This window comes from Macaca thibetana, chromosome 8 (assembly GCF_024542745.1).
Source record: "Macaca thibetana thibetana isolate TM-01 chromosome 8, ASM2454274v1, whole genome shotgun sequence".
Lineage (NCBI taxonomy): Eukaryota > Metazoa > Chordata > Mammalia > Primates > Cercopithecidae > Macaca > Macaca thibetana.
In genome coordinates, this window is record NC_065585.1 from 39,739,986 (window position 1) to 39,765,000 (window position 25,015).

Sequence of the window (25,015 nt, forward strand, 5' to 3'; positions counted from 1 at the left end):
TGGTCACTTCTACTCTTTTAATTGCTAATCTGTCCTCTTCCTCACAATTGGCAATAAAATATAATTATGTGTCACTGAGAAAAATTGAGAATTTCAACAGAAAGATTAGTTTCTAATTTTCCAGAGAGAAAATATTCTCTTTCCATTGTAGCTAATCAACTTAAGTGAAGAATTGATAGCATTCCTTGCATGACCTCAAGGGATGAAAAATCTATCAAAGAGTTGTCTTTCCTTTGTACCAGTTCCAACTGACTTCAGTGGGAATTCCCTGGTCATACATTCTGTGAGAGTAAAATAATGAAATTATTTTCCTATCAATAGTAATATTGCTATTTATCCTGACAAATATCATGTGAAAATAAGAATTATTATTCCCACCCATTATGACCTTCTACTTTCAAACTAAACATTACAGAATTATCTTATAATACATGTAGGTTATATATTATTTAATATGGTCTCTATATCATATACTAAGTATTATTTTACGTACATCTGACATTAAACATTTTTCCAACTGTTTATAAAATAATTAATAATAATATCTACTGAATCCTGTTCAGAACAATTGTAATTTAATGTTTTTTCTTAGCTCCTAAAGGCCTGTCATTATTTTTCATGAGTCAGGACTCTGGTTAGTACAGCTGGAGTGACTGTCCTAAGACCACAGTTACATCATCATGTAAGCATTTGCCATAAATCTATTTTCTCCCAGGAAATTACTACCTTAAAACTTGGAGTTCTTTACTCTTTTATTAAACATAGCCCTTAACCAGAGATCCTCCCAAAATTTGCAATTCATACAGTAATACCTATCATACTGCCTTCCTGGATGAATTAAATTGACAAAAGGTATGAATCCATACATTAACTCTTTTATCCACCTTCTAACTCTCAGCTCCTCTCTTTATTGCAATATCGCAACATAAGGTAGGTCTTCTACAATGCACAAAAGGATATATTTCCTAACAAGAAAAAAAATTGAGATGTCTTCAAACATAAATTTAAAAAATATCCATCTCCAGCCAGCTTAGATTTATTGCCATAGCTACATATCATCAATAAATGGTTCTAGCAACTAAGGAAAATATTAATTTGGCTTGAAATCTGAGTCAACACTAGGGAAAAAAGCCTATTTTGTTCATACTTTTCTCATTTTCAATTAAAAATCTCTGATGTAGGAGACAAGGACCATGCTACAAGTCATCTTGAGGTCTACATGATTAAGGAGATTTTTTTGAATTTCAGTGTGTCCAGGTGCCACTCTGTTTCCACAGTTTTAGGGCCTGGGGTTCTACTGACGACAGGGATGGGAGCTGACTGACATCTTTTGTTTCCGACATTTTTTGTTGACACCATCAACAAGAGAAAATGATACTGGAACTTTTAATGATTAAATACATACATGGCCACCAAGATACGCGAATTGACATTTTTTTGAGAAGCTACAATGGCATTCTTGATTTGAGACTATGAAGTCTGATTAACATATTCAAACACACACACAAACAAAAAGTCCACTTTATTATATTTATCTGCCTAAGAAACAAACATGTCTGAATAAAAATGGTGCATACACAAACACAGACATACAGAAACAGACATACACTTCCAGTCAAGCCCTCTGCAAAAGCAGCTGTTCTAAACCAAGGAAGTGATCCAAGCATTTGTGAAAACTGTACATTGGTACAGGAGGAGATAAAAGACTTGCAAAACAATCAAAAATAAATATATAAGAATCATGAGAAACCTTAAACTGACTTATGAAAAAAGTAAACAAATGAGTATATATGCTCCATGAGAACTAAGTCACTGGCAAGGCCATCTGGCTCCAAGTCATGGCTGGAAATAAGTTGCGATATGTCTCAAGTGCTTCTTGGATTATATTGTTAATGTGTCAAAAAAGTATCTAGAATGGAGAAAGAATGTGTATTTTTTTATTTGACAATATCCCCAAAGCACCATCCTCACTGTTGAAAGTCAACATTAAACACCTAAAGCATTCGGTTTTCAAAAGGAATGAGCTGGAACCTTAGTTGAGAACTCTCTGCCTCATTCAGTGCTAATATTTAATGCCTAATTTAGTGCCTTGCAAACAATTAACATTCAATAAATTCTTGTTGAAAGAATGAATGAATAAATGATCAACATTAAATATATTACAGTTAATTGGCCAATAACATGAAGAATGTGCATAGTTAATTGGCCAATCAACATGAAAATATTTGTTTCAATAGAAAAAATTACTGGTTATTAGAGTGGAGTTACTCGTGTCCCTCGAAATAAAATTTTATGTTTAAAAAAATCTGTACTTGTTTTCAGACGGTTGAATTATCTGTCAGCACTTTGAGCACTATTATGCATTTTTTAAAACATTACAAAATCATTTAAGTGGACTCACATATTACATCGAACCATCAACAATTACCTTTGTTACAAAAGTATTCCACTTCTTCACAGCTCAGATTTTCAGGCCCAAATTCTGTGGAAAAGCTTTCCTCCAATGGAAAGTCTCCTTTGGAGATGATGTCTGTTTCCTCTGATGGACATTCTTCTTCCTCATCTTCAATGGCATCTTCAAGCGGCCCTTGAAAAAGAATCAGGGACACTGTACCAAAAATATCCAAGGAAGACAGTGAAATAAAATCCTTAAATAGAGCCTTTTTGTTGTTACAGTGGTGAGAAAAATAATATACTCTAAGCAGTACCACCAAGGGGACTCACACAAGATAATGCTACATCTGTATAGACAAGGAACAATGACCTATGATGAAAGATCCAAGGAAACCAGTGTCAGAAGTTATAACATAGAAAGCAACCTGCATCTCCATTGCTTCCCCACCCCCAACCTCAAGCCCCAAACTTATTTTTTTGATTCCCTCTTTAAGAGCAAAACTGTGCACTTTATGTTCATTTGTTAGAATTAACTGCCTGGTAAAGAGTACAAGTCTCTTTTACACTGTTGTACAATTTTACCTGAGATTTTAATAAAGATTTAAAGTAATTGAATGCATTTTAATTGAACTGAGATTTTAATAAAGTCTATACTTTTAAAAATCCATCTTAAGAGTGGATTCTGAGAAAAGATTTCATTATATGTGTTTGAGGCTTGAAGAAAAATTACATATTTCTCTCCCTGATGAAAGCATAACCCTATTCATAATTAATTGAATTTTTTTCTGAAATGAAAAGTGGTTTTCTAATGAAAAAATGTAATTTGTATTTATGTGATACTTTTTCAGTAATAAAAATACAACTCCCTTGGAGAGAATGAGAGTGAGGGGCGCTACATTAATGGACCTATTTTATTGAAAGGAAAGGGAGGGCTGGAGTTGTTCAGACCGATCTGAAGTGGACTACATGGGAATACCACTGGGCTGATTGTGAATTTCTGGCTGCCTCTAAAGAATCAAAGTAACCAACTCATTTTAATAAGTAGAAACTGCATTTGCTCCCAAAGAAGTGATGTGGCATTTTATCCAAAGAACACAATTATGGTAATTTGTACTAATTGTCACTCATGGCAGCAGTCTCATCAGACAGGCTAAATACTCAAAGGCTCAGGCAGCCTCTCACTCTCACTTTTTAGATATGTGCTAGGAAATTTCCAGGGCCTAAGGAGCAATCTTATAAATACTTTAAAATGGTACATATACTACAATTTTTATATCTATGTACATAAATAGAAATAAGTATCGTATCTAGTGTTTCCCCAAAAAGTAATTGTCAAAGGATTCAATTAATATGACATTTTGGCCTAGACAAAATAATCGGATGGGTTTAAATGAAGGGACATCCAACTGAAAATTTCTTACAGAGTCTCTTTGTCCTTTAAAAAATGTGTTTTACCCTTCATTCTTCAAAAGAGCAAATGTCAAGAAAAAAAGGATGCCCTAATTCTACTCTGGTCATATTGTGTTTTATTATACATTCTGTGTGCTCAAGGTAGAGGGTTAAAAGAACCATGGATTTTGTTTGCTCAAGGTAGAGGGTTAAAAGAACCATGGATTTTGTTTCTGCGCCAACCACATTCAAAAGTCATGCATCTCATATTAGATTTTATCTTATTAACTGTTTCAAGTTTAAAATGTATAATCTTTCACCTTTTAGAACAATTATGTCAAAGAGCAAGACAAGCAAAGATATATAAAATAGTAATAATGTAAAATATTGCAACCTTTAAATCATTTATTTGATAATTTCAAGAGATAAGTTCAATTATTAATGCTAAGTCTAATGAGAACTTAGCATTAATAGATTACATGATTTCATTTATGTATTTCATTTTGTATATATACCATAATACATCCATGTAACAAATTTGTTGTTATAATTAATAGAATATTTCTTTTTTTCAAAAAATGTAATTATAACAACAAATTTGATCAAAAGAAGACATGAGCTACATCATTTGTTTCATGTAAGAGTTTCAAAGCACTTTCTATTTTTTTATTTGTATAATTTAAGGGGTACAAGTGCAGTGTTGTTACATGGATGTATTATGGTATATATACAAAATGAAATACTATTCAAAGCACTTTTTTACATGATCTTTAAAATAATCCAGTGAAGTAAGTATGAGAATTATGACTATTTTTATTTTGCAGATTTGAAAAATGAAGTTCAGGAGGTTAGTTAACTAGAATAAGGTTTCCAACTGACAAGTGAAAAAGTTAATGTGAAAATTTAAGATTATTATTATTTTTTGAGAAAGGGTCTGGCTCAGTTGCCCAGGCTGGCATACAAAGGTGCAATCACAGCTTGCTGCAGTTTCAAATTCCTGGGCTTAAGTGACTCTCCCACCTCAGCCTCTGGAGAAGCTGGGACTACAGGCATGAGCCAAGAGATTTTAAAAATACTTTTAATTAATATACTACTATGTAAACCAGTCTTTGGTAGTTATAAATGCATTGCTTCAGAAACAACTTTAAAACATAGGTAACTTAAAAAATGGTTAATTCCTATTAACATAATTATTTATTCATAGATGCTTAATGATCTCATCTTTAAAAATTGAAAACTCTCTTGTTGCTCTTCTCAAATTACTGAAAGTCAACCAAAATACTAGACCCCTCCCCAAAGTCAGAAAGATAGTCTTATAGACTTATCAAAAATAAAATAATTACTATTATTTTTATTTACATAATTTATACTCACACTACATCAATATGTAAAGTAACTTTTAATATCAGTTTTAACAGAAATTACAATATATATTTCTTTTGAAATATATGCTTCTTTTGGAATATATGCTCTGAGTTTTACTAATGAAAAGTAAAGCTCTAACAGATATTTTCATATATAAAATATGAAAAATAGAAAAAGAAATTCTTTTATTTCTGGATGCTCTTCAATTATAAAAGCCCATATATAATAAAAAGAATGTATACATATTATACATGTTTAAGTAACAGTAATATATATGCTTTCCTTTTACAAAATGAAATTCTAGGCATACATACTTTTTTAGAAGAGGATTTACTAAGAATGATATGTAATGAATAATTATTTACAATATTCAATGACAAATTGGCTTCGATAATATGACATCAATTTAAATTTAATCACTGTATTAAAAATATATTGAAATGCTCATGGGAAAATTTGAAAGAAAAATGTACACACAAAGCATTTATTTATTTTTAAATCTCAAAGTCATGTTACAGTAATTTTATATATACACAGATACATATGTATATTTATATATATATAATCTTTTACGTATCAAAGTTTTTGATAAGATCTTAGTATTATATATTTCAGGGTTGTTTTATTTTACATGTTGGCTCTTCCTTTGCAATTCCAAGCATGGAATTAAAAAGAAGCACCTACATGTTTAAAAATGAATTATCAAAATTCAAATAAAAGGTGAAAAATCACTAAGCTCATTTGTTCCAAATTTTTTGAACATGAGATCTCATTGTCAATATTTAAAACAGGCCATAGGAAGGTCATTTGGTGACCAACTTGTATTTCTTCCAAAGCAAGTGTCAGCTTTATATAATTTACTGTACTTTAAAATGTAAAATAACTAACCATTTCTTTAGCTATGCCATCAAATCAGGCTCTGGGAAAAAGGTTTCTTTTAAAATGCATAGTATTTATGGTTTAAGATCCGATCTCACTCTACTCTCTATATTGCATGTTTCTTTAACAGGAAAACCTTACACATAATCGGTGGCCATAAACTAACATTTTAAAAGGGTAAGAGACACTTGAAGCACAAGTACAATTAATAGCACCAATGAAGGAGGGAATGAAGGAACCTCCTGTGTATGGATTAGTGGGCACAGAAGTCCACTTCAGAAAAATCACCACACATAATTTGACACAAATAATAATATCTACTCAGAAAAGGCTCACGACTGAGCTCCATGTGCCCTCATGGAGAAAATTACTTCTGATTGAGGCCACTTGGCAGGCAAGTGTGAGGAAATCTGAATTTCAGCTCTTCAATTTCTTCTGATTTATAGATATTCAAACACACTCACCAGAATTAATAGTCTCAATGTTTATAAATATGAATATTTACCTCATTAAAAAATACTACTGATTAGTTTTACATCCTCAAGCTATGAACACCGTGGTGCTATATGTTAGGCCCATAATGCTGTTCATTGTCTCTCAGAATAAATGAGGAAGCATCCTCTCATATTCTATACTGGTTGAATAATGGGAATAACTGGGAAATTCTGGTGAGTGCAAAGTAGTACTTCCATTTTCAGAGAAGAGAGGCAATTGTGTGCCCAGGACCATCTGAATTGGCCACAGCTACCTTTGCCCTCTGGAGAGAAAGCAGAAGATAAGAAGGGAAGTGTAGATTCACCACACCTAACGATGCTGATGGACAGCCCAATGTACAGTGAAGCTTTTCATCTAGGCAGTACCAACAGCTGCACTGTGCAAGCTGGGCCTAAGGTGGGCATATCAGATGATTTTTCATTTGGTGGTTGTTTCAATGATCTGCAGTTTGTAAATGACAAATGGGATATCAAAGATTAAATAGTCTAACCCTATACACTGGTAATGTAATAGCTGAATAAAATGAAATTTTAAAAAGTGGATTTGCATGGTTAAGAAGCAGGTAAGGGAGCACTTAGTCCCCCAGATAAATGAATTTATAAGAAAATTATTGCTACAATTTCAGGGGGTTAAAGAAATCTCTGAAATGCATCCATAGCCACTGGAGTAAGAGCTAGAAGGTGACAAAGAAAATTTGAAAACAAAAAAATAAAGAGGATGAGAAAATATATAGGCATTCTGAGGAATAAGGATGAAAATGATGCAAAATAAGCAAAACAATGAGGAAATGTAAGAAATGATAAAGAACAACATAGTAAATATTAAATCAAATACATGCATCTTTCAACATACATTGTCTCAATAATAACTTTCTACTTTGGTAGCCTATTATAAATGGAACAACAACCCTCACCTAAATGCCAGATTGTCTTTGTTCAGATAACTTCAAAGCACTTCAGAATAAGAAGCATCTAAGAATGAAATTAAGCTCTACAAAAATTAATATACATTGTCATGTATTAACAGGGGAAAGAAATGCCAACTTCTATGGCTCTGATATAATATCCCACAAAAGGGACCTTTCCTCTTAAACAGTTATTGGCATTAATGTATTATACATTACTTTAGCTTGGTATTGCATGCCTTTTGATTAAAACAAGACACTCTGTCATTATGGAACTACAGAAAGCATTCAATCTCCTCTTCATGCATTAATATTCTAAGCATTCTAGAAGCTGCACAAGACTAGCCACCTAGCAAAATGAGATTGTTTCAGAATACTGGGCAGCCTTGATTGCAACTGACAGGTGGGATGAAAGTCACATTAAAATATTATCATTCCCAATAATTAAAATAATCCATCACAGTGTGCATAGAAATTCCACTAGGTGAGTTTGCCCCCGAAAGCACACAAATATTTCCAAACCTTTTTATTCCAGAGCTTCCCAATGTATCCCATTTTTGATCATTTTAATATCAGATAGCATTATTAATATTAAAAATTAAAATTTCCATCACAAACTTTATGTCATTTTACTTGTGCACAGAACAAAGAATCTATGTCAATGGAATACATTTCTCAAAATCTTAATCAATGAATGAAAATGAAAATGGTGGTATTCTCCCAAGTTGCCAGCTCCTGTTTTATGCTCTTTTAAACTCTTTTGCAAAAGATCCACTCACACAAAGGAATGAGCAGGCAAATAGAGATCTCTAATGTATATAAAACAAAAGGAACCTCCAAATCACACAGTGGAAGAAACGTACATATGTATTTCTTTAAACACAATATGACATCACAGTTCAGCCACATTTGTCAAATGATGTTACCTTTCGAAATATAAATATAAAAAAGGGATAAATTCTGGTTCATGTTTAATATATAATATATTTAATATATAAATACACAAATATATCAAAATTCTACATAGGTATACTCTATTTTAGTTGACAGGTAAAAGGAGTTAAAATATAACTTTTCATTTTAAACTTGTTACATTTTCTATGTGATGAAAACAAAGCACTGGACTGACACTAAAACTGGATGTCTCCTTGCCTAACAATCTGTATTCTTGACTTGTATTTCTGTTAATTTCAGCATAACATTCACAAAATACAAAACATAAAGCTCTTCTAATAGGAAAAATTTAGTATGATATGTTCTGTACTTATATGTCCTGTTTGTTCAATTAGTATTGGGAATAACCGAACTCTAAATTAAAAAGCTTAATCCCAGGAAAATGTTTCTCTCCTCTCTTAATTATTCAGTAGGAACGTTTCTAGCTTGAAAGTACTAATATGTTTTTACTAATTTTATCTGGGGCACATCTTGTGGCTCTCAGTAGTTCCTCTCTTAGAGTTCTCAGCTGCTATACGCAGACTTTCTCATGAATCATTAGCCTGTAGGCACACCTCAAAATGCTTCTCACTCGGTTCCTATTACATTTGTCTCATGCATATCCCACAGAGCCATTTAATGAGAAGGGGCAGAGAAGAGGGACACTCTTTGGACAGTGCAAACCCATACTAACTCATGTAATTGAGCTTAACAGCAAGAATAAAATCTTATTTCTGTAGTCTAAGAAAATACTATTTTAAACGAGCAAGTTCTTCCTGCAGTCACTCACTTTTAACAATAGTTGCATCAGGGGATCTAGTAGGAAGGAAACATTTTTATTAATTTTTCTCTTATCTGCCAAAAGAATGTTGATTTTTTTCATTTACATTTGTTGCCTGCAGGTAGCAGACCAGAGAATCATATGGTAGAAATTCTTCTTTTTGATTAATTTCTTTCCATGTGTTATGTTATTTCGTATATATAATTGATTTTGGGCTTTTGCTCATAGCTGTACATCTTTTTTATATCTGTACCAACTGCTGTCCTTCAATCACGAAAGTTGAAGGAAATTACCTGAATTTCGTTAAGTTTATTAAAAACGAGATCTGTGAATATTTAAATTGAGTTTTGAAATGTTAATGCAAAAAAAAAGATATTAGAGAATTTTTAATGGAGAATTCAATTTGACCACACACCATTGTAAAATGAAGGGGAAGGGGTCAGGTCTTATTCAAATTGTTTCTTTAGGGAGAAAAAATGTACTCTTTAATCTTATAAAAATGGAGTAATATTCTTTGCTACAAAGTCTTTGGCCATTTTTATAGATGGTGGTATTAACAGTTTTTGTACATAAACTTGAAAACAATTTAAATTATGTAAATGTTATTCCCCCTGAAATGCCTTGCTTTGAGAACCTTCAAATTAACTGAATGATGCTAACAAGAAAATAATTTTTCTTAGAACATGCACAAGCCTCGCAAGCAGCGACTAATCCTACATAGTAGATTAAACACCGATATCACAGGAAAAATAAAGTCAGGGGAAGAAATACAGGCAAATTTGAACTAGAATCTCTAATGACTAATTTACTCTCAGGAAGTAACTCAGGCATTGAGAAAATTCAGTTCATTAGTACATGCCTTGTGCATTGACCCAGGAAGTTAGTGACAGAGATGGCATTGAAATTCAAATATTTTGTAATCAGGTCTCAGTTCAGAGTCCTATAAAGTTATCTCAGTCTATTGAAGATGGTAACCCTATCAAGAAAAAAATACAAAAGTATATTCATTACCAAAATGATGTATTTTTATATGATTGAGATACATTTCAATAATAAAAAGCCCCTAATAGAAAGTAAGTACAAAAGATGAAAGGCATTATGTATTAGCTTATTCTCTTTACTTTAGGAGAGTTTCATGTATTTATTTATTCATTAACTTATTCATTATCCACTTAACTAATATTTACTGAGGGTGCTAAACATGGCAGGCACTGTGACTAGCACTGAGATCACAACAGTGTCTAAGATGAGATGGCCCCAGCCCAAAGTGAGTGGATAATCCAGTTAAGGAGACAAACTTTATATTCACAAGATATGAGACTGGTGGCAGGATGGGCAGGAAAGGCTTCTCATATAACACCCTAGATTCCAGCTATCTGTCCATTTTTCTCACTTCCTCTGTTATAATTCTATCTTACCCACATTTGTAACTGAAAGCAGCAAGAATGGTGCCTTGCATTTAGCCAAGGCACTTAATATTTACTAAAATAAGGATTTTGCAGTTGAAGTTAATTGTGATAAAGTTGGAGACCAAATCGAAGTGAGAGAATACCGGGCAAATAAAAAAAAAAATCTAGACATACCGTGTCAAATTATTATTTTTTTTACTCTTGTTGGAGAAAGTTTATCCCACTGGACAGTGTGAAATCCATGGTCCTTTCCTGGTCCTTTCCTGGTCTCAGCCTGCTAGAAGTCAGCTTGAAGATGTGAAATAAGACAAGCAGCAATTTTTTTTCCCCAAAGTGAGAACTGCTACCACAACAAAAACATCAAAAGCATGGATGTAGGATGTTAGATGTTTTTTAAAAAGCACTTATGAGTAAGAAAGGAAAGGATCTGAACCTATACACATAACTCCTTATATATATTATGTGGCATAAATGAATTAATCAAAATCTATAACTTTATAGACTTCTACAAGATACCATATATACATATTCTTTAGAAATTTCAAAGCACCATCAAAATATAGTTACTATTCTTATTTAACAAACTGAATTCTGCAAAACTACCAAATACGTTTACAACAAAAATTAGTAGATAATACCCTATATGTTTATATAACAAAGTTAAGCCAGTACAACTAAAAGAGAAGTGATTTCTATTTTTAAAAATAGGTATAAAAGAATTTTTAAAATGGGGCACAGAGTCTTTTAACTCCAGAATGGATTTATATTTCCTTCTCCTGCTAGAGCGAATCAGACAATGTACAGGTTAAATTAAAACAACAACAAAAGCAGTAGCCAAACAACACTAAAAAAAGGGCTTTGGCAACCAAGTTTCTTAAACCGTTTCATAGGGCAAAGATGAATTAAGAGTGGTCCTTAAAAACATTCAGCATACGTTTCTTTGTTTCATGTATAACAATACAGCTACATGGAGGAAATGAAGACAATATAATCAATTCACTACAAAGATGTGAGGAGGAAACATTTAATTAGAGAAGAAAATCAACAAAAAATTTTGCATCGGGTTTTAGTCACTGCATATGTAAACTTTTTCTTCTAAATTAATACAATTTGTATCTAGCCCACATTTCAACAAGTAGGTCAATTTCTCTTTTATAATTCTCCATTTTCGAACACGGATTCTGATTCTGCCCTATTAAAGCGATTCTTTTCCTATTCAATTAATTATTGATAAAACATTCCAAAAAGAAATTTTAATAAAATAACTGCTTCCAAAATGCTGTCTGGCTTCGTTGACTGATAACAAGCAGTTGATCAGCCCACAGGGTTTTCCAAGTTTGGTACCTGGACCAGCAGCATGAGCGTCACCTTGTAACTTGTTAGAAAGGCAAATTAGAAACGGACTCTACTCCAGATCTACCAATTTCAGAAACTCTGTGGGGTGGGGCCATCCATCTGTGTTTTAACAAAGCCTGTAGGTGATTCTGATGTACGCCCAAGTTTGGAACAACCATGCTGGAATATAAATGCTATCCCAAAGTCACTTCGTAATAGTATAAATTCTATTTATTACACTATTGTCATTTAATACAAAGAGTACAATAATTTACAGTTTATACAGACTCCTTTCCTCAATTATGGATAGACACTTTGTGTACTGCAACTGATGATCTGTAATCAACCTGCCTTTCACCTGGACAAATCCTGGTAAGTGACAGGTTAGGTTTACTCATTTAGTGCTGGTTAATTGTTCTTCCAAATGATGTCAGAGAGTCCAGCAAATGCTCAAATAACAACATTCTTTCAGATGATTCAGGGATAGAATAGACCTGTAGCCACTTCAGGCTGATCCCAAATGTTACTTCTACATATCTGCCAAGAGTGCTGGATAATGCAAACAATTGACCAGGATGTTGTTTTACTAAAGAATCTTCCACTGTGTGGCTATGACATGAGAACAAAGCTAGGGGACGGCATGTCAATTTTTAAAATTATGGCATGCTGCTTGAGTCTTTTGAAGAGCAAGGCCTTCCAACAGCAAAAGAATTCTCTTCATCCCCTCTTTTGAGAGCCTAACATTTCCTGAGACATGAGCAAGGGTACTCTGTCCAACCAGGCAAAGCTGGCTAATCAATGACAATCAGATTGAGGGGACAGGTCCTGGCCAGATCACACACGTTCCACTGCTCAGCATTCCTCACTCCAATACCTTATTATAATCAGGTTCATGCACCTGATTATGTGTAGTCTGTGGGATTTTACGGGACCGCAACATAGGCAGCCTTCATTGTTAACCCACAAACGCGGGGAACAAAACGACATGTCTTAGCACCACCACCACGTTGAACCAAATAGTCAAAGTGAGGGCAACGACAGAAATCTGTTCCATTTTTCACAAATAGGTGTGGCCTCCTACTCCTGGAACATCACCAATTTGGCCCTCCTTGTGGGTTTGACACAGTAAATAATGATGAATATTCTCTCTAAGCCTGTACGGTCCTGCACACTTGTTCTCTGCGCAGCCAGAAAAAAAAATCCTCACACAAAACAAAGCATTGTTGTAGATCCCCCATATGGGTTGGAATACAAACTTTATACGAATTTGCTAATTTCACAGGTGTATGTGTAATTTTCCAAATTTCCATTCTGGCAGATCTCTTTCATCTTTAGGGGATGAAGAAAACCTCCGACAGATCTCAAGTTGCAAAACCCTGACAAGACGAAGGGAGCCATGTGAGCGGAGGGGAAAACAAAATCAACATGTTCAATCCGCTCTAATTATAACATGCCCTGGGACACATATCAACACAGGACTTTATTACAAGTGTTCTATGTTGTCATTAAACCACCATAAAGCTACCTCGATTCAGTACCAGTGAACATCTCAAGAGTCTCCCAAAAGCACTTCCCTATAAAACATATCTTCAAAAAGACTTTTACTTTATACTAGCACATTAAAAGAGTGTCTAAAGACACGGAGGCACTCGATATAGCTATATTTTTAAGAAGAACACTTACTCTCTGGAGGATTAGGAGAGTGGGTAGGGTGTCAGTGATAACAAAACTAGCTTGCCCACCCTGCTCCAGCAATCGCAACCTGGAGGAAGCATCTAAGGGCTATCTTAAAAAGAAAATATCCCCTGCCTTTGGCAACAAAGCCTACAATAGAATAAAAGCAAGCATCTTTACAGGCAGAAGTTATAGGGTAAGCCAAAAGGTGGAGAGCTCACATAAATGAACTCTCCTCTGGCAGCTCGCAGTACTCCAATACTTGTATCATAAACTCTGCGCCAGCCTCCCTGAGACACACCTATGCACTCCTGATACAAGCATCTATATGGCATCATATGCAGGAAGAAAACCAGGCTTAGTAGCTTCTTTTCTAATTAAATGGAATTTCATTTTCTCCCTTCAACTGTAAGAGTCAAAATGCATTTACCAAATCTGTTGAAGGGGATAAGTTGTAAAGTTCTTATTTCAATGTTGATTTAATAGCTTCCACTTAATGAAGACCCAGAAAGGATCTCATCAGCAGCTACTCAGCCAATAGCCCTCTCTTACTGGAACCGAAAAAATGTACATCCCTTTCTTCAAGATAATTCCAGAATGTTAGATTTGTCAGGACTTACTTAACTTTCAGTGCATTGGCAACAAGTATGGAGGATTTCGCACCTTCCTGGACATTTAATTCATGTTGCTCTTAAATCCGTGGTTTCTAAGACCTCAGAGACAGACAAATACATTTAACTGGAATAGATCTATGAATAAACATTTTCCTATTTTCAAATAGTTGCCTTAAACATTAATTAATGCTTTTCTTTAGTTTGCTTTTGGTTTGTTTCTGTTACTGTTCTTTGTTGTAATTTTGGTTTGCTATTGAGCCACTACTAACTACAACCAGCATAGTGTAAATAGCGTGAAGTAAAATATATTGGTTTTCATGTGTGAATTATCTTTTTCTAGTTCAGTTATTATTTCCCTTCTACTGTTTAAAAAATCATTCTTTCACTACCCATCCCCTGTTTTGATACACTTAAAATATTTTACTCTTGGCTTATAAAAATATAAACAAGTAAATCTTATCAGCAAATGCAAAAAAAAAAAAAAAAAAAAAAACAATTAAAGCATTTAATCTGATTCCCACCCCACAACCCCCAGCTGTGGCCCTATGCTTTCTGATAGCAAAAAGGAAGGAAATACTCATTCACCCGTTGCCTAGCAGCACACCACACCACACCACCTTCCTCATTCCAGCATTCTATCTTGGAGTCGGGCTAACGTTTGGCTCAAGCCTCAAAAAAGTATGGAAGAGTTTTGTGAAAATGTAGTCAGGTTCCATCTGCATTTTTAGAAAAATATTGTGGTGCCTACCATTGGCTCTGCCATTCACTACTTTATCCCTAGTCGTATCCTCTAGGCCTCCCCTATGTACATTAACTTTATAGTGTATAATATATTCATGCCAAAAGTTTGATAAAAATATAGGCTTTCAAGCCCCACTCTCAAAAATTTAGCAGCTCTAGGATAGGACCCAGGAATCAGCACTTTCAGTCTGCCATCCAGGTTATTCTAAGACAGACCCCACACTGGGACACACCGATTTGTTTTCCAAACCTGGGAAGGGTCAAGTGAAGCAGATCTGAGTTATGACCCTCCTTCAAGAGTGTGAGGGACACAATAAGAGTGGACCATTATCTCACATCAGCAAATCCCTGAGGTCATTTTGCTCCCTCCATATTTTAGGTCTACTTTGCTCAGGAACACCCTTGTCCTCCCTGGAGTTCTGGCATATCCCCCAATAGAAAACCTGACTCAGTAATTCTATAGCATTATTTCCTATGAATCCTTGTTTCCACCAGTGAACAGACATATGATATCAATTTGACTATTTATTTTACTCATTGCACTTGCCAATTATTCATGTGTCATATGGAGATTTGGCTTATGAAGAAATTGTGGGGGAATTCCACTTCATCATGCTTCCCAGAGCCCTTGGAGGGTTAACTGTGGCACAAATGAGGTAGCTGTAAATTAGGTTCTGGAAATCATTACCTGTATTTTTGGATTTGTTTTTACTATATAATAAGTGGCCTGTTATTGGGAGTTACGGTGGAAGGGCAGGAATATCTGATGTTTTTATGAGCTGTTAATGAGTTCAGGATCTAAAATATTCTCAAGAAATCTACCAGGATTCCACACACAGCTACTGAACCTTTCACAAACTTTTGAAAGGCAATATGTGAAGTGGAGAATAAAGTCCAAAGTGTATGTGTATCTATGTTGGGGAAAGTTGCAAAATTGAGAAAGAAGTTCCTTCACTGAGGAGGTTAGAGTTAGTTTGACTATTTAACATGACTCAAAGCGAGCTGAGTTGTCTTAAATATGGTAAAAGTACTTAAGAACTCCACAGATTGACAAAAAAAAAATCAACGAGGAAAAATTTGGATTCATACTGTGCTGAGTTAAAATTTTAAAAAGCAACCCCTCCTTTACAGTAACAGCTTGTATATCCAGGATCATCAAGTAATAAGATGTCAAATAGAATGTGGCAGATCACTAACTCCATCATTAAATCTCAAATAAATTAAAACAAAGAGGGAAAAAAGAGGAATGAATCTGTTCCAATGAAAAAATGTTAAAATAGGTTAGATAATAAATTCTGTTTTCCACAATATATAGTGGTACACTTCCAATATGTTCCAGCGGATGAAGCCGCAAAGCCACTCCCTTAAAAAATCCTCCTGGAACTGGCTGAAGAAAAAATACTGCACACAGAAGATGAAAGAGCACACGTATTCTCAGTTCTGGAAATAAGCAACTTGTCCTTCAGCTTCTTAAATCATTTCGATATCTCCTTTAAACTGTTTCATTTTTGACTACCTGCAATAGTCAAAACCTAGGGCCTAGGGCCAAATCTACATTATTTTTTTAACACCAATAATCATCAAAGTTCCTTAGCATGACTAGCTTTCCAAGTGTATGGCAATTTTGTTCTGTTTGCAATGCCAGGGAGATCGTAAATATTACCAGGGACTATCAATAAGAAGAAAATAGCATGAACTGAGTATCTATCTGTGCCTGGCCAGCAATCACGCTAGACACTGCACACTGCGTCATCCTAACTTTACCATTTCATCTCCAAGGAGGAGAAATAACCAGCAACCAAGACAAAGCTGAAGGAAATCACAAAAATCCTAAAGTTGGTTAATCTTCTGCTTTAGAGCCAGGCTATATATCTGTAAAAATGTGTATGTTAAGTGAACCTAGGAGTTGGGAGTTCCAGCTGGAGGAAAAGTGTGGAACATAGGACAAACAACATGCTAATGACTGAAAAAAAAAGTCTCAACTTTCTTCTCCTTAAAATAATTACTTTATAAAATGATTTTTTAAAAATTAACTTCATGTTTTCAGTAAGATTTTTGGAGGCGTTCTTTCAAATAAACAAAATATAAGAAGCACTACAATAAAAATCACAATAGTCCAAATTAAAAGTATAATGATAGACAATATATAGCATATTTGATAATGTAGAAAAATTAAATTAGTGATGCTGATGACAAATGATGACAAAGAGCATGAGAATGCAGAAAATAATAACAACAGATTAAAAAGATGAGAGGTGGTAAAGAAAAACCAGGGAAGACGGGTTATAGAGCTGAACCCACTAATAATACATAATCCTACATTTAAGTAAATAGAAAATGGTGAATTAGCAGTAGGTATAACACGAAGGATTTACACATAATTATGAATTTCCAGGCCTGAAGAAAGCCCCCATATTTGAGATTAAGGGAAACAAACAAAATCAACACTAAGTTTATCTTTTTTATATTTTTGAATAGCAAGAGTAAAGAATCATCTTTCTATCCCCCAGTCTACCTTTCTACCCTCAAAACTAGCACTCTACCAAAATAGATCAGCTGCAAAGAAAAAAATAAAGGACAACAAAAAAAATGAAAGCTAGCATAACTTTGCAAGGGAAAGGCTATGAAAGAATATGATATTCAGTTAACTCTGAAATTTATGTGTAATGTTGACCAAAACAGTCTCCAATTTTCTGGTTCTCAGAAACTACATCATAATGAATAATTTCTATAGACTTTATTAAAAGATGTTCTCTCAAGAGTGATAAATAATTAGCCATTAAGAATGGCAAAACTGTGCTTAAAAAGTAATTTGTAGGGACCACAAACTAGCTAAAGATAAAAGGATAATTTTTTATAAATGTCAAATTACAAATAAAAGTTTGATTTTGATGAGTCTAAATGCTTGTCGGGACTAATTTAACAAAATAAAATATTAGACAATATATATTAAAAGAGGAACTAAATTTTACCAAGGTTAGCAAACACAGATTAGATTAACAGAGAATAGGGAAGTGGTGCTGAAAGGAAGCCAAAGCATCCCATTTTCATTCCTCTCTAAAGAGGGGTTAAATTATTTTGATTTTGATAATTAGATAAAAATAAATTTTTTAAACCAATTGGGTAATATTTTCAGATACCATTGAATAGGATTCCTGTCTTCCACATGTTTAAATACACTAAAACAATAATTAATAATATTCAATAAAGACAAAATTAAAGTATAATCATAAGAAACACTAAAATAAAATGCAATATTTAAGAGGTTGAACAGAATACATTTAATTGAACAAATCAAAGAGAAAAAGCATGTTAATTGTTTACTTGATAAACACCTTAACATGTTAAGATGCTTCCAAATGAAACAATAGGCAAGATTTTACGAGTCAACATAAAAGGAAAATATAGAAAGGTTGACAATATTGGTATCACATAAGATTTAATAAATTAGCAAATGAATATTATAATAATTTGGTTAAAATACACCAATAGCAATACTATATTGAGTGGAGAATATTAACAAATTGTTACTACAATGCCATATTGAGGAAAAAATATAAGGATATAAACAATTTGAACACAATTCATGATTAACACCTACATCACAAAATTAGGTGTTATCACGCTGTTTCCTAAAAACAGGGAATAAATCTTTACAAGATTCCATAAACTACTTGCAAACACTGATGAAATAACAGGAATTCCAAAGCTCAATAGTTTCTAAAAATCAAATGTTATTACAATGCAGTGTAACTGGAAATTAAATATAATTTTAAAATCAAATTTTTCTTAAAAACAACTTTTTTAAAAAGTGTAAGTACCCCTTTTAATAAAAAGTATAAGTGAATGGTTCTGATAGTTTGGGGTTCAAATACTAGTTTCCCCTATTACCAGTTTTCTAACTTCAGAGGATCTAGGAAACACATCAAAACAACAGGTAAAACTCCAAAGTAAAACAAGTAAGATGACCTGAAGGCAAATGATGAAATGCACCTGGCAGATCATGGTAAGAACATATAGAATCATCTTAAGGTCTTAGAGTACCTCAGAGCATGATGGCCCTGAGATTCTCTAGAAAAAGTAGGGGAAATCTTAAAAATCTTTTAAACTTTGAAAATGGTAAATACAAGTACATGCAATTTAAAGAGCAAAAAGCAATAAAACATTGTTTTAAACATTAAGCAGAATGTTATACTAACAAGCCTGAAAATACATTAAACACAAAATTACTTTTAAAAAGCTTATTCAACTTTAAAAATTTAAAGTAGAAAACCAAAATTGAAAAATGACTGAAGAATGCAAAATTTATTACATGATTATTAAATTAAGTCTGTATTTAATGATTAAATAATTTCAAACAGTAAAAAACTCCTAGAATTAATCTTGACCAAAAATACAGATGGCATTGAAAAAAAATCACCAAACTTAATGAGAACACAAAGAGTCTGTTTTATAAATGTGCCTGCATAATACATTCCTAGAAGGTGAAACCAAATATTATCGAGATACCAATAATCCCCAAAGTAAATATATCACGGTCTTCAATTTTAAAATTCCTTGGGGAATTTTTAGAAACTTAAAAAAAAAAACAAAAAAAGACTCCCTAGAGCAGCACTGTCCAAGAGAACTTTTCTTGCTGATGGAAATATTCTATAATTCTGCATTGTCTGATATGAGTACTACTCAGCCCGGGTGGCAATGTTGAGCACTGATAATAGGGCTAATAAGATTGAGAGACAGAATTTTTAATTATGTTTAATTTTAATTTATTTATATTTAAATATCTATATGTAACTAGTGGTTATGCTATTAAAGTGCACCTCTAAAGTATGTAAGGAATAAATAGTTATATGAGTTGAAAACAAATACTATAGTCCAACCTAAATATACACCTAAATATATACCATAAGTGCATATATTCCAAGCATCGAAGAAAATCACACAATAAAAACACCATCCAGTACTTAGCAATAGACTACTATTTGTAAGAATTTAATAAACAGTAAAGTTAGAAAAAATCAATTTTAGTTCCTATTTTATATCATTTATAAAATAAATTTCAGATTTTTTTAAAGAATTAAACACAAAATAATAACTATAAGAAGCAAAATTGGTTATTAATCAAACTTTTGAGCAGGCAGTGATATTTTAGACACAATAAAAGAATCACAAAGCAATAAATAAATGGACATACATTTATATAAAAAATCAAAATAAAAATGCATCACAAAGGCCAGGGGCAGTGGCTCACACCTTTAATCCTAGCACTTTGGGAGGCCGAGACGGGCAGATTACCTGAGGTCAGGAGTTCAAGACCAGCCTGGCCAATACGGTGAAGTCCCATCTCTACTAAAAATACAAAAAAATTAGCCAGGTGCAGTGGTGCATGCCTGTAATCCCAGCTATTGGGGAGGCTGAGGCAGGAGAATTACTTGAACCCGGGAGGCGCAGGTTGCGGTGAGCCGAGATCGCACCACTGCACTCCAGCCTGGGCACAGAGTGAGACTTCGTCTCAAAAAAAAAAAAAAAAAAAAAAAAAAGCATCACAAATCTATCTTAGAGCTTCTGAATATTAAACTATCAAAAAATAAAAATAAAAATACAACCTAAGGGGAAATGTATTCGGCAAATAATTTAAATCATGTATTAAAGCTTTATAATAACTACTCAGAAATATTTTGAGGCATCTCCTCTCCAGCTTAGCATGCCTTGTGCTCGTGGGTATGAATAGTGAATAAAGGAGACAAAGTCCCTGTCCTCATGAAAGTTGTATCTAGAGGGAACAACAGCAACTAAACCATTAAATGCACACTTTTCTCAAGCCCCAAAGTGAGGAGTCATAACTGATCCTTCACTTTCTTTCAGGCACACATCAAATCCATCATGTCCTTAAAAGCTCTACCTCCGAAACAACCCAACCTGACTGCCTCTCACCATCTCCACTTCTTATGTCCCTATTTTGAGCCACCTTTATCTTTCACCAGGGCTAATGCAGTGACCAGCTTTCTAATCTGCAGGAACCCATTCCAACCACTCCTACAATCCATTGCTTGTCACAGGATATAAATTACATCTTATTACTCCTCTGCTTTTATGTCTTTTGTCTACACGTAGGATGAAGTCCAAAATCTATATCATGGCCCACAAACTCCTACAAAAGAACCAGTTGGCCGTTGGCCCTACTTCTTGGAGATAAACTCAGACTCCTCCCTTCCTCCCTGGGATCTTGGCACATCAGCCCTCTTTTAATTCTTCCAACCCCAGAGCTCTTTCCTAATTTAGGGTCTTTGCACTTGCTCTTCCCTCTGCCTGGAACACTCCACTTCTGCTGACTCAATTCGTCCTTCAGGTTTGAGATCAAATGTCCTCTCTGTTCCTCACAGAAGGCTTCACTGACTCAGCCAGTCCATGCTCTCTCTCTGTCTCAGCACAGTTTTTATGTGATGGCTCCAAATAAATCGGTTATCTTCCACAAAGTGGCGCCACACATTTGCTGAATAAAGTGCCAATTATATGTATATGTATGCACCAATATGTATATATACACTACATATATAACAGGTGTAACAAGAGGTGAGCAGCCAGGCAAGCGATAATTACTACCTGAGCTCTGCCTGCTCTCAGATCAGTGGTGGCCTTAAATTCTCACAGGAGCATGAACCCTGTTGTGAACTGTGCATGTGAGGGGTCTAGAGGTTGCATGCTCCTTATAAGAATCTAATGCCTGATGATGTGAGACAGACCCGTTTTATTCTGAAACCCATTCCCCTATCCCCAACATCCCTGGAAAAATTGTGTTCCATGAAACCAGTCCCTGGTGCCAAAAAGGTTGGGGACTGCCGTTCTAAAAAATAATTGGAGAAGACAAAAATCATCATTTAGCAAAATCCAGCACAATGTTTGCTCTAAAAGAGGTATCAGAAACAATCTAAATGGCAAGGGAAGTTGATTTCAAAATCTGTAAATCCGTATCACTGAGTGCTATGCAATCTTTCTTTCAAAATCTGTTTCAGAAGAATGCTGATGACACAGAGAAGTGTTCAATATATATTAGATGAAAAACAAACAATATGATCTTTATGTAGTCAGTTCTAATCCGCTTTAGATTAAAAAACCAAAAGAACAAGTTTGCTAGAACTAAGCTTAATTATTCTGAATGAATGAAAGATCTAAGTAAAGTTTCTGAGCTCCTTTGCGTGGACTTTGCATCCTAAATTTTTGCTGTTTGTCTTTTTTTGTTACAAATTTTTAAAAAATACATGAAGTGACCTGTGGATATCTTTTGACTGTCATATCTTATATTTTCCTTATAAGTTAACAAATCATATCTGTGGCCCATGAGGATCTGATGTAGCTGATTTAACCTCTCATTATAGCTGAAAGGTACTTTAGTCACTACACTTGATTTGTCCATGGTATATGCACATATCTGATTTTTTTTCCTGTTATTTCGGCTTTGACAACAGGAGTCACATGGTAGGGGAAAGGGTAGGGGAAATCAAGTCTGTCTGGAGAAACAAACACAATTTGTTGTGTTTATATATATCGCATATCACCGGTATAAGTCTTGTATATGGCACAACAAACTATGGGAAATTTTAATAAAACTTAGTTGTCAAAGAAGACCTCTTTACTCTTATGGAACAATATTTCAGGGGACAGAAAGTTGGCTATTTCATGTATCTCTAAGAGCAAAATCTCCTCAGTAGCTCTATTAAATACTATCATTTTGAAGACAATTTTAAACATGAAAAAACAACCATAAAAAGAAAGTACCAAATAGCATCATCTTATGCTATAGCATTAAAATTAATAATGATCATGAACAAATACACTGAAAAACATGAATTTAAACAGTGATCAACAAAAGCAGTACAGCAAAATTACTTTGCCGTAAGGTGATAAAATTTATTTTTTTAATCTTTATGGTTCCAAGAATATTTATTAGGTATTTATAGATTAGGTTATGTTGCTTAAATTATGTGATTATAAAATCTGGTACATGAAATCATATTAAAGCGGTTCCCTTTTATATTAGTAATCTTTTTTATTTTGATGCATATCTTTACTATGACATCAATACTTGAGATTGATGATTGCTATGCTGGTAAAAGGGAGGAGCTGAAAGAGATAAGATATGATAGTGGGGGATGGAACAGTAGTGTGAGAAATATACAACTAATGAGATGGCAGAAGCAGAGTAAATGCTGGAAATGATGGTCAGAGTTCGTAGGAGTGGGGTTTTTGTTGCTTAAATCAAAATAAAAATACATTATTTGAAGTTTCATTTGTGTTATTTCTTGAGTAATATGTAATCAACACCAACATTTACATTTAATCAGATATTCAATGGAAAATTGCCTGGTTATAATGTTACTGGCAATATATAAAAGTCGCATAATGAATACTACAAATTATTGAACACAGAGCACAAGGACTTTTTTATATCATATGAACAAGCTCAATATTCTTACAGCCACTGAAACACAATAATTAGTTCTTACTGGCTTTATGTTCTTGATCAGTAATATTTGTGTTTTGTTAGACCCTAAAAGGCCATTCTAATGTAAGTGAATGTTGTCAGGAGTCTTCCTCATTGTCCTTGAAATGCAACATAAAAAGTAAAGCATGATAAACATGCACTAACGGAAGATATTTATGCTATAACCAAATCAGCAGATTAAGAACCTCTTTTCCTGATGTCTGAACCAATCTTCATTCCTCACATCTTTTATCTAAGAAGGGCCTTTTCCATATTGAACATTTATTACTGTCAAAGAGCCTTTAACCTGTTCTTCATTCCCACAGCCACAAACACAACGTGAACATATTACTGCAGAAATGTGTTACAAATAGGAATCCAACTCTTCCTCATGTCAAGGAATCACACTGAATAGGTACACAGTGTTCACTCCCACCAAGAAAGAGAAAGGCAGGTACTCACACTCTATCAAACATAAACTACTCACATTCTTGCCAGGCAGCCTAGAAAAACTCTTCAGCAGGCACAACCAGAGAAGCACTCCTATAGTCAATGTTTGTATATTCACATGTATCTAAGGAATATGCTATGTGAAAGCTGCCCCCCTCAACACACACCCCTACGTCTTTCATTCTTTCTTTGTTTCCTATCATGGGCAAGCTTAACTTGATACACACTGGTTCTGAGAGATATGGATGAGCATGACCAGAGAGGCTATGGTAAAATGTAGAAATATGGTGGTTGTAAACAATGGAAAAACGACATTAAAAGACACAGCAATGATGGAAATGTAATAAAAGTCACAAGCTTAAACACTTGAAGGTACAGAGCTCAAAAAGCAATTAATAGACCCTTTGAATCACTAGTCTTCAAAGTCATACTACGAAGTATCACTTGGAAAACAATGACTGGCTCTTGCCTACAACTAGGATAGAGTAGAAGGTAGACATTCCTGCATTTAAACCTTGACTCTAGCCCTGACAAGCTGACTGTGATCAAGTCTCAGAAATTCTGAGTTTCCATTTCTCATCTGTAAAACTAACATACGATCTCATAGAAGCTATAAATTACATGTGTCCAATTATGTTACGAATGTAACATGGTGCCTTATATACTTTAAGTGTTCAAAATTTGTCAATGTATTATGTTTGAAATACCTTTATTAATAATTATACAAAACCATTGTATGGTGGGGGGAGGGAATACGGGACAGATCAACATGAGGGAAGTGTGCTTATTTTGACCTCTTGAAATAAAACATCACACACCTAGAAAGAGGAAGTGGCTATGCTGGGAAACTCCCTCTACAGTTCCAGAGCCTTCAGATTCAGGTAGTGGGTGAGGATCCACATTATTTTGTGATTAAACAGGATTAGATAAAATGTGGATCCTACCATCACTGTTGTTAGTGTTCGAATGCACTAAGAATTAAATGACTCCCTTCTTATTTACAAGAACATAAGAAAAAGGTTTCTAATTAGAGAAGACACATGGTGATACTAAAGATACACATTTATTCTGTGAAAACAAAAATAAACTTTCATTTCAGATAAAAAGAATGCTTTCTGGACTCTTTAGGAAATACTGAGAGAAAGTGGAAAATTGGAGGAAGCATAAACA

General features: G+C 34.0%; 1 protein-coding gene across 5 annotated transcripts in view; it reads right to left on the reverse strand.

Moving 5' to 3' along the window:
* Positions 1-25,015, reverse strand: part of ZFPM2 (zinc finger protein, FOG family member 2) — a 503,464-nt gene that overhangs the window by 398,884 nt on the left and 79,565 nt on the right. For 4 of the 5 annotated variants that reach the window (XM_050802221.1, XM_050802224.1, XM_050802223.1 and 1 more), the window contains exon 2: positions 2,429-2,587. The exons of the other annotated variant lie outside the window; for it this stretch is intronic. In XM_050802221.1, coding sequence (XP_050658178.1) covers positions 2,429-2,587 — 159 coding nt within the window. The remainder of the gene's footprint in view (positions 1-2,428; positions 2,588-25,015) is intronic. 5 annotated transcript variants of the gene reach the window in all.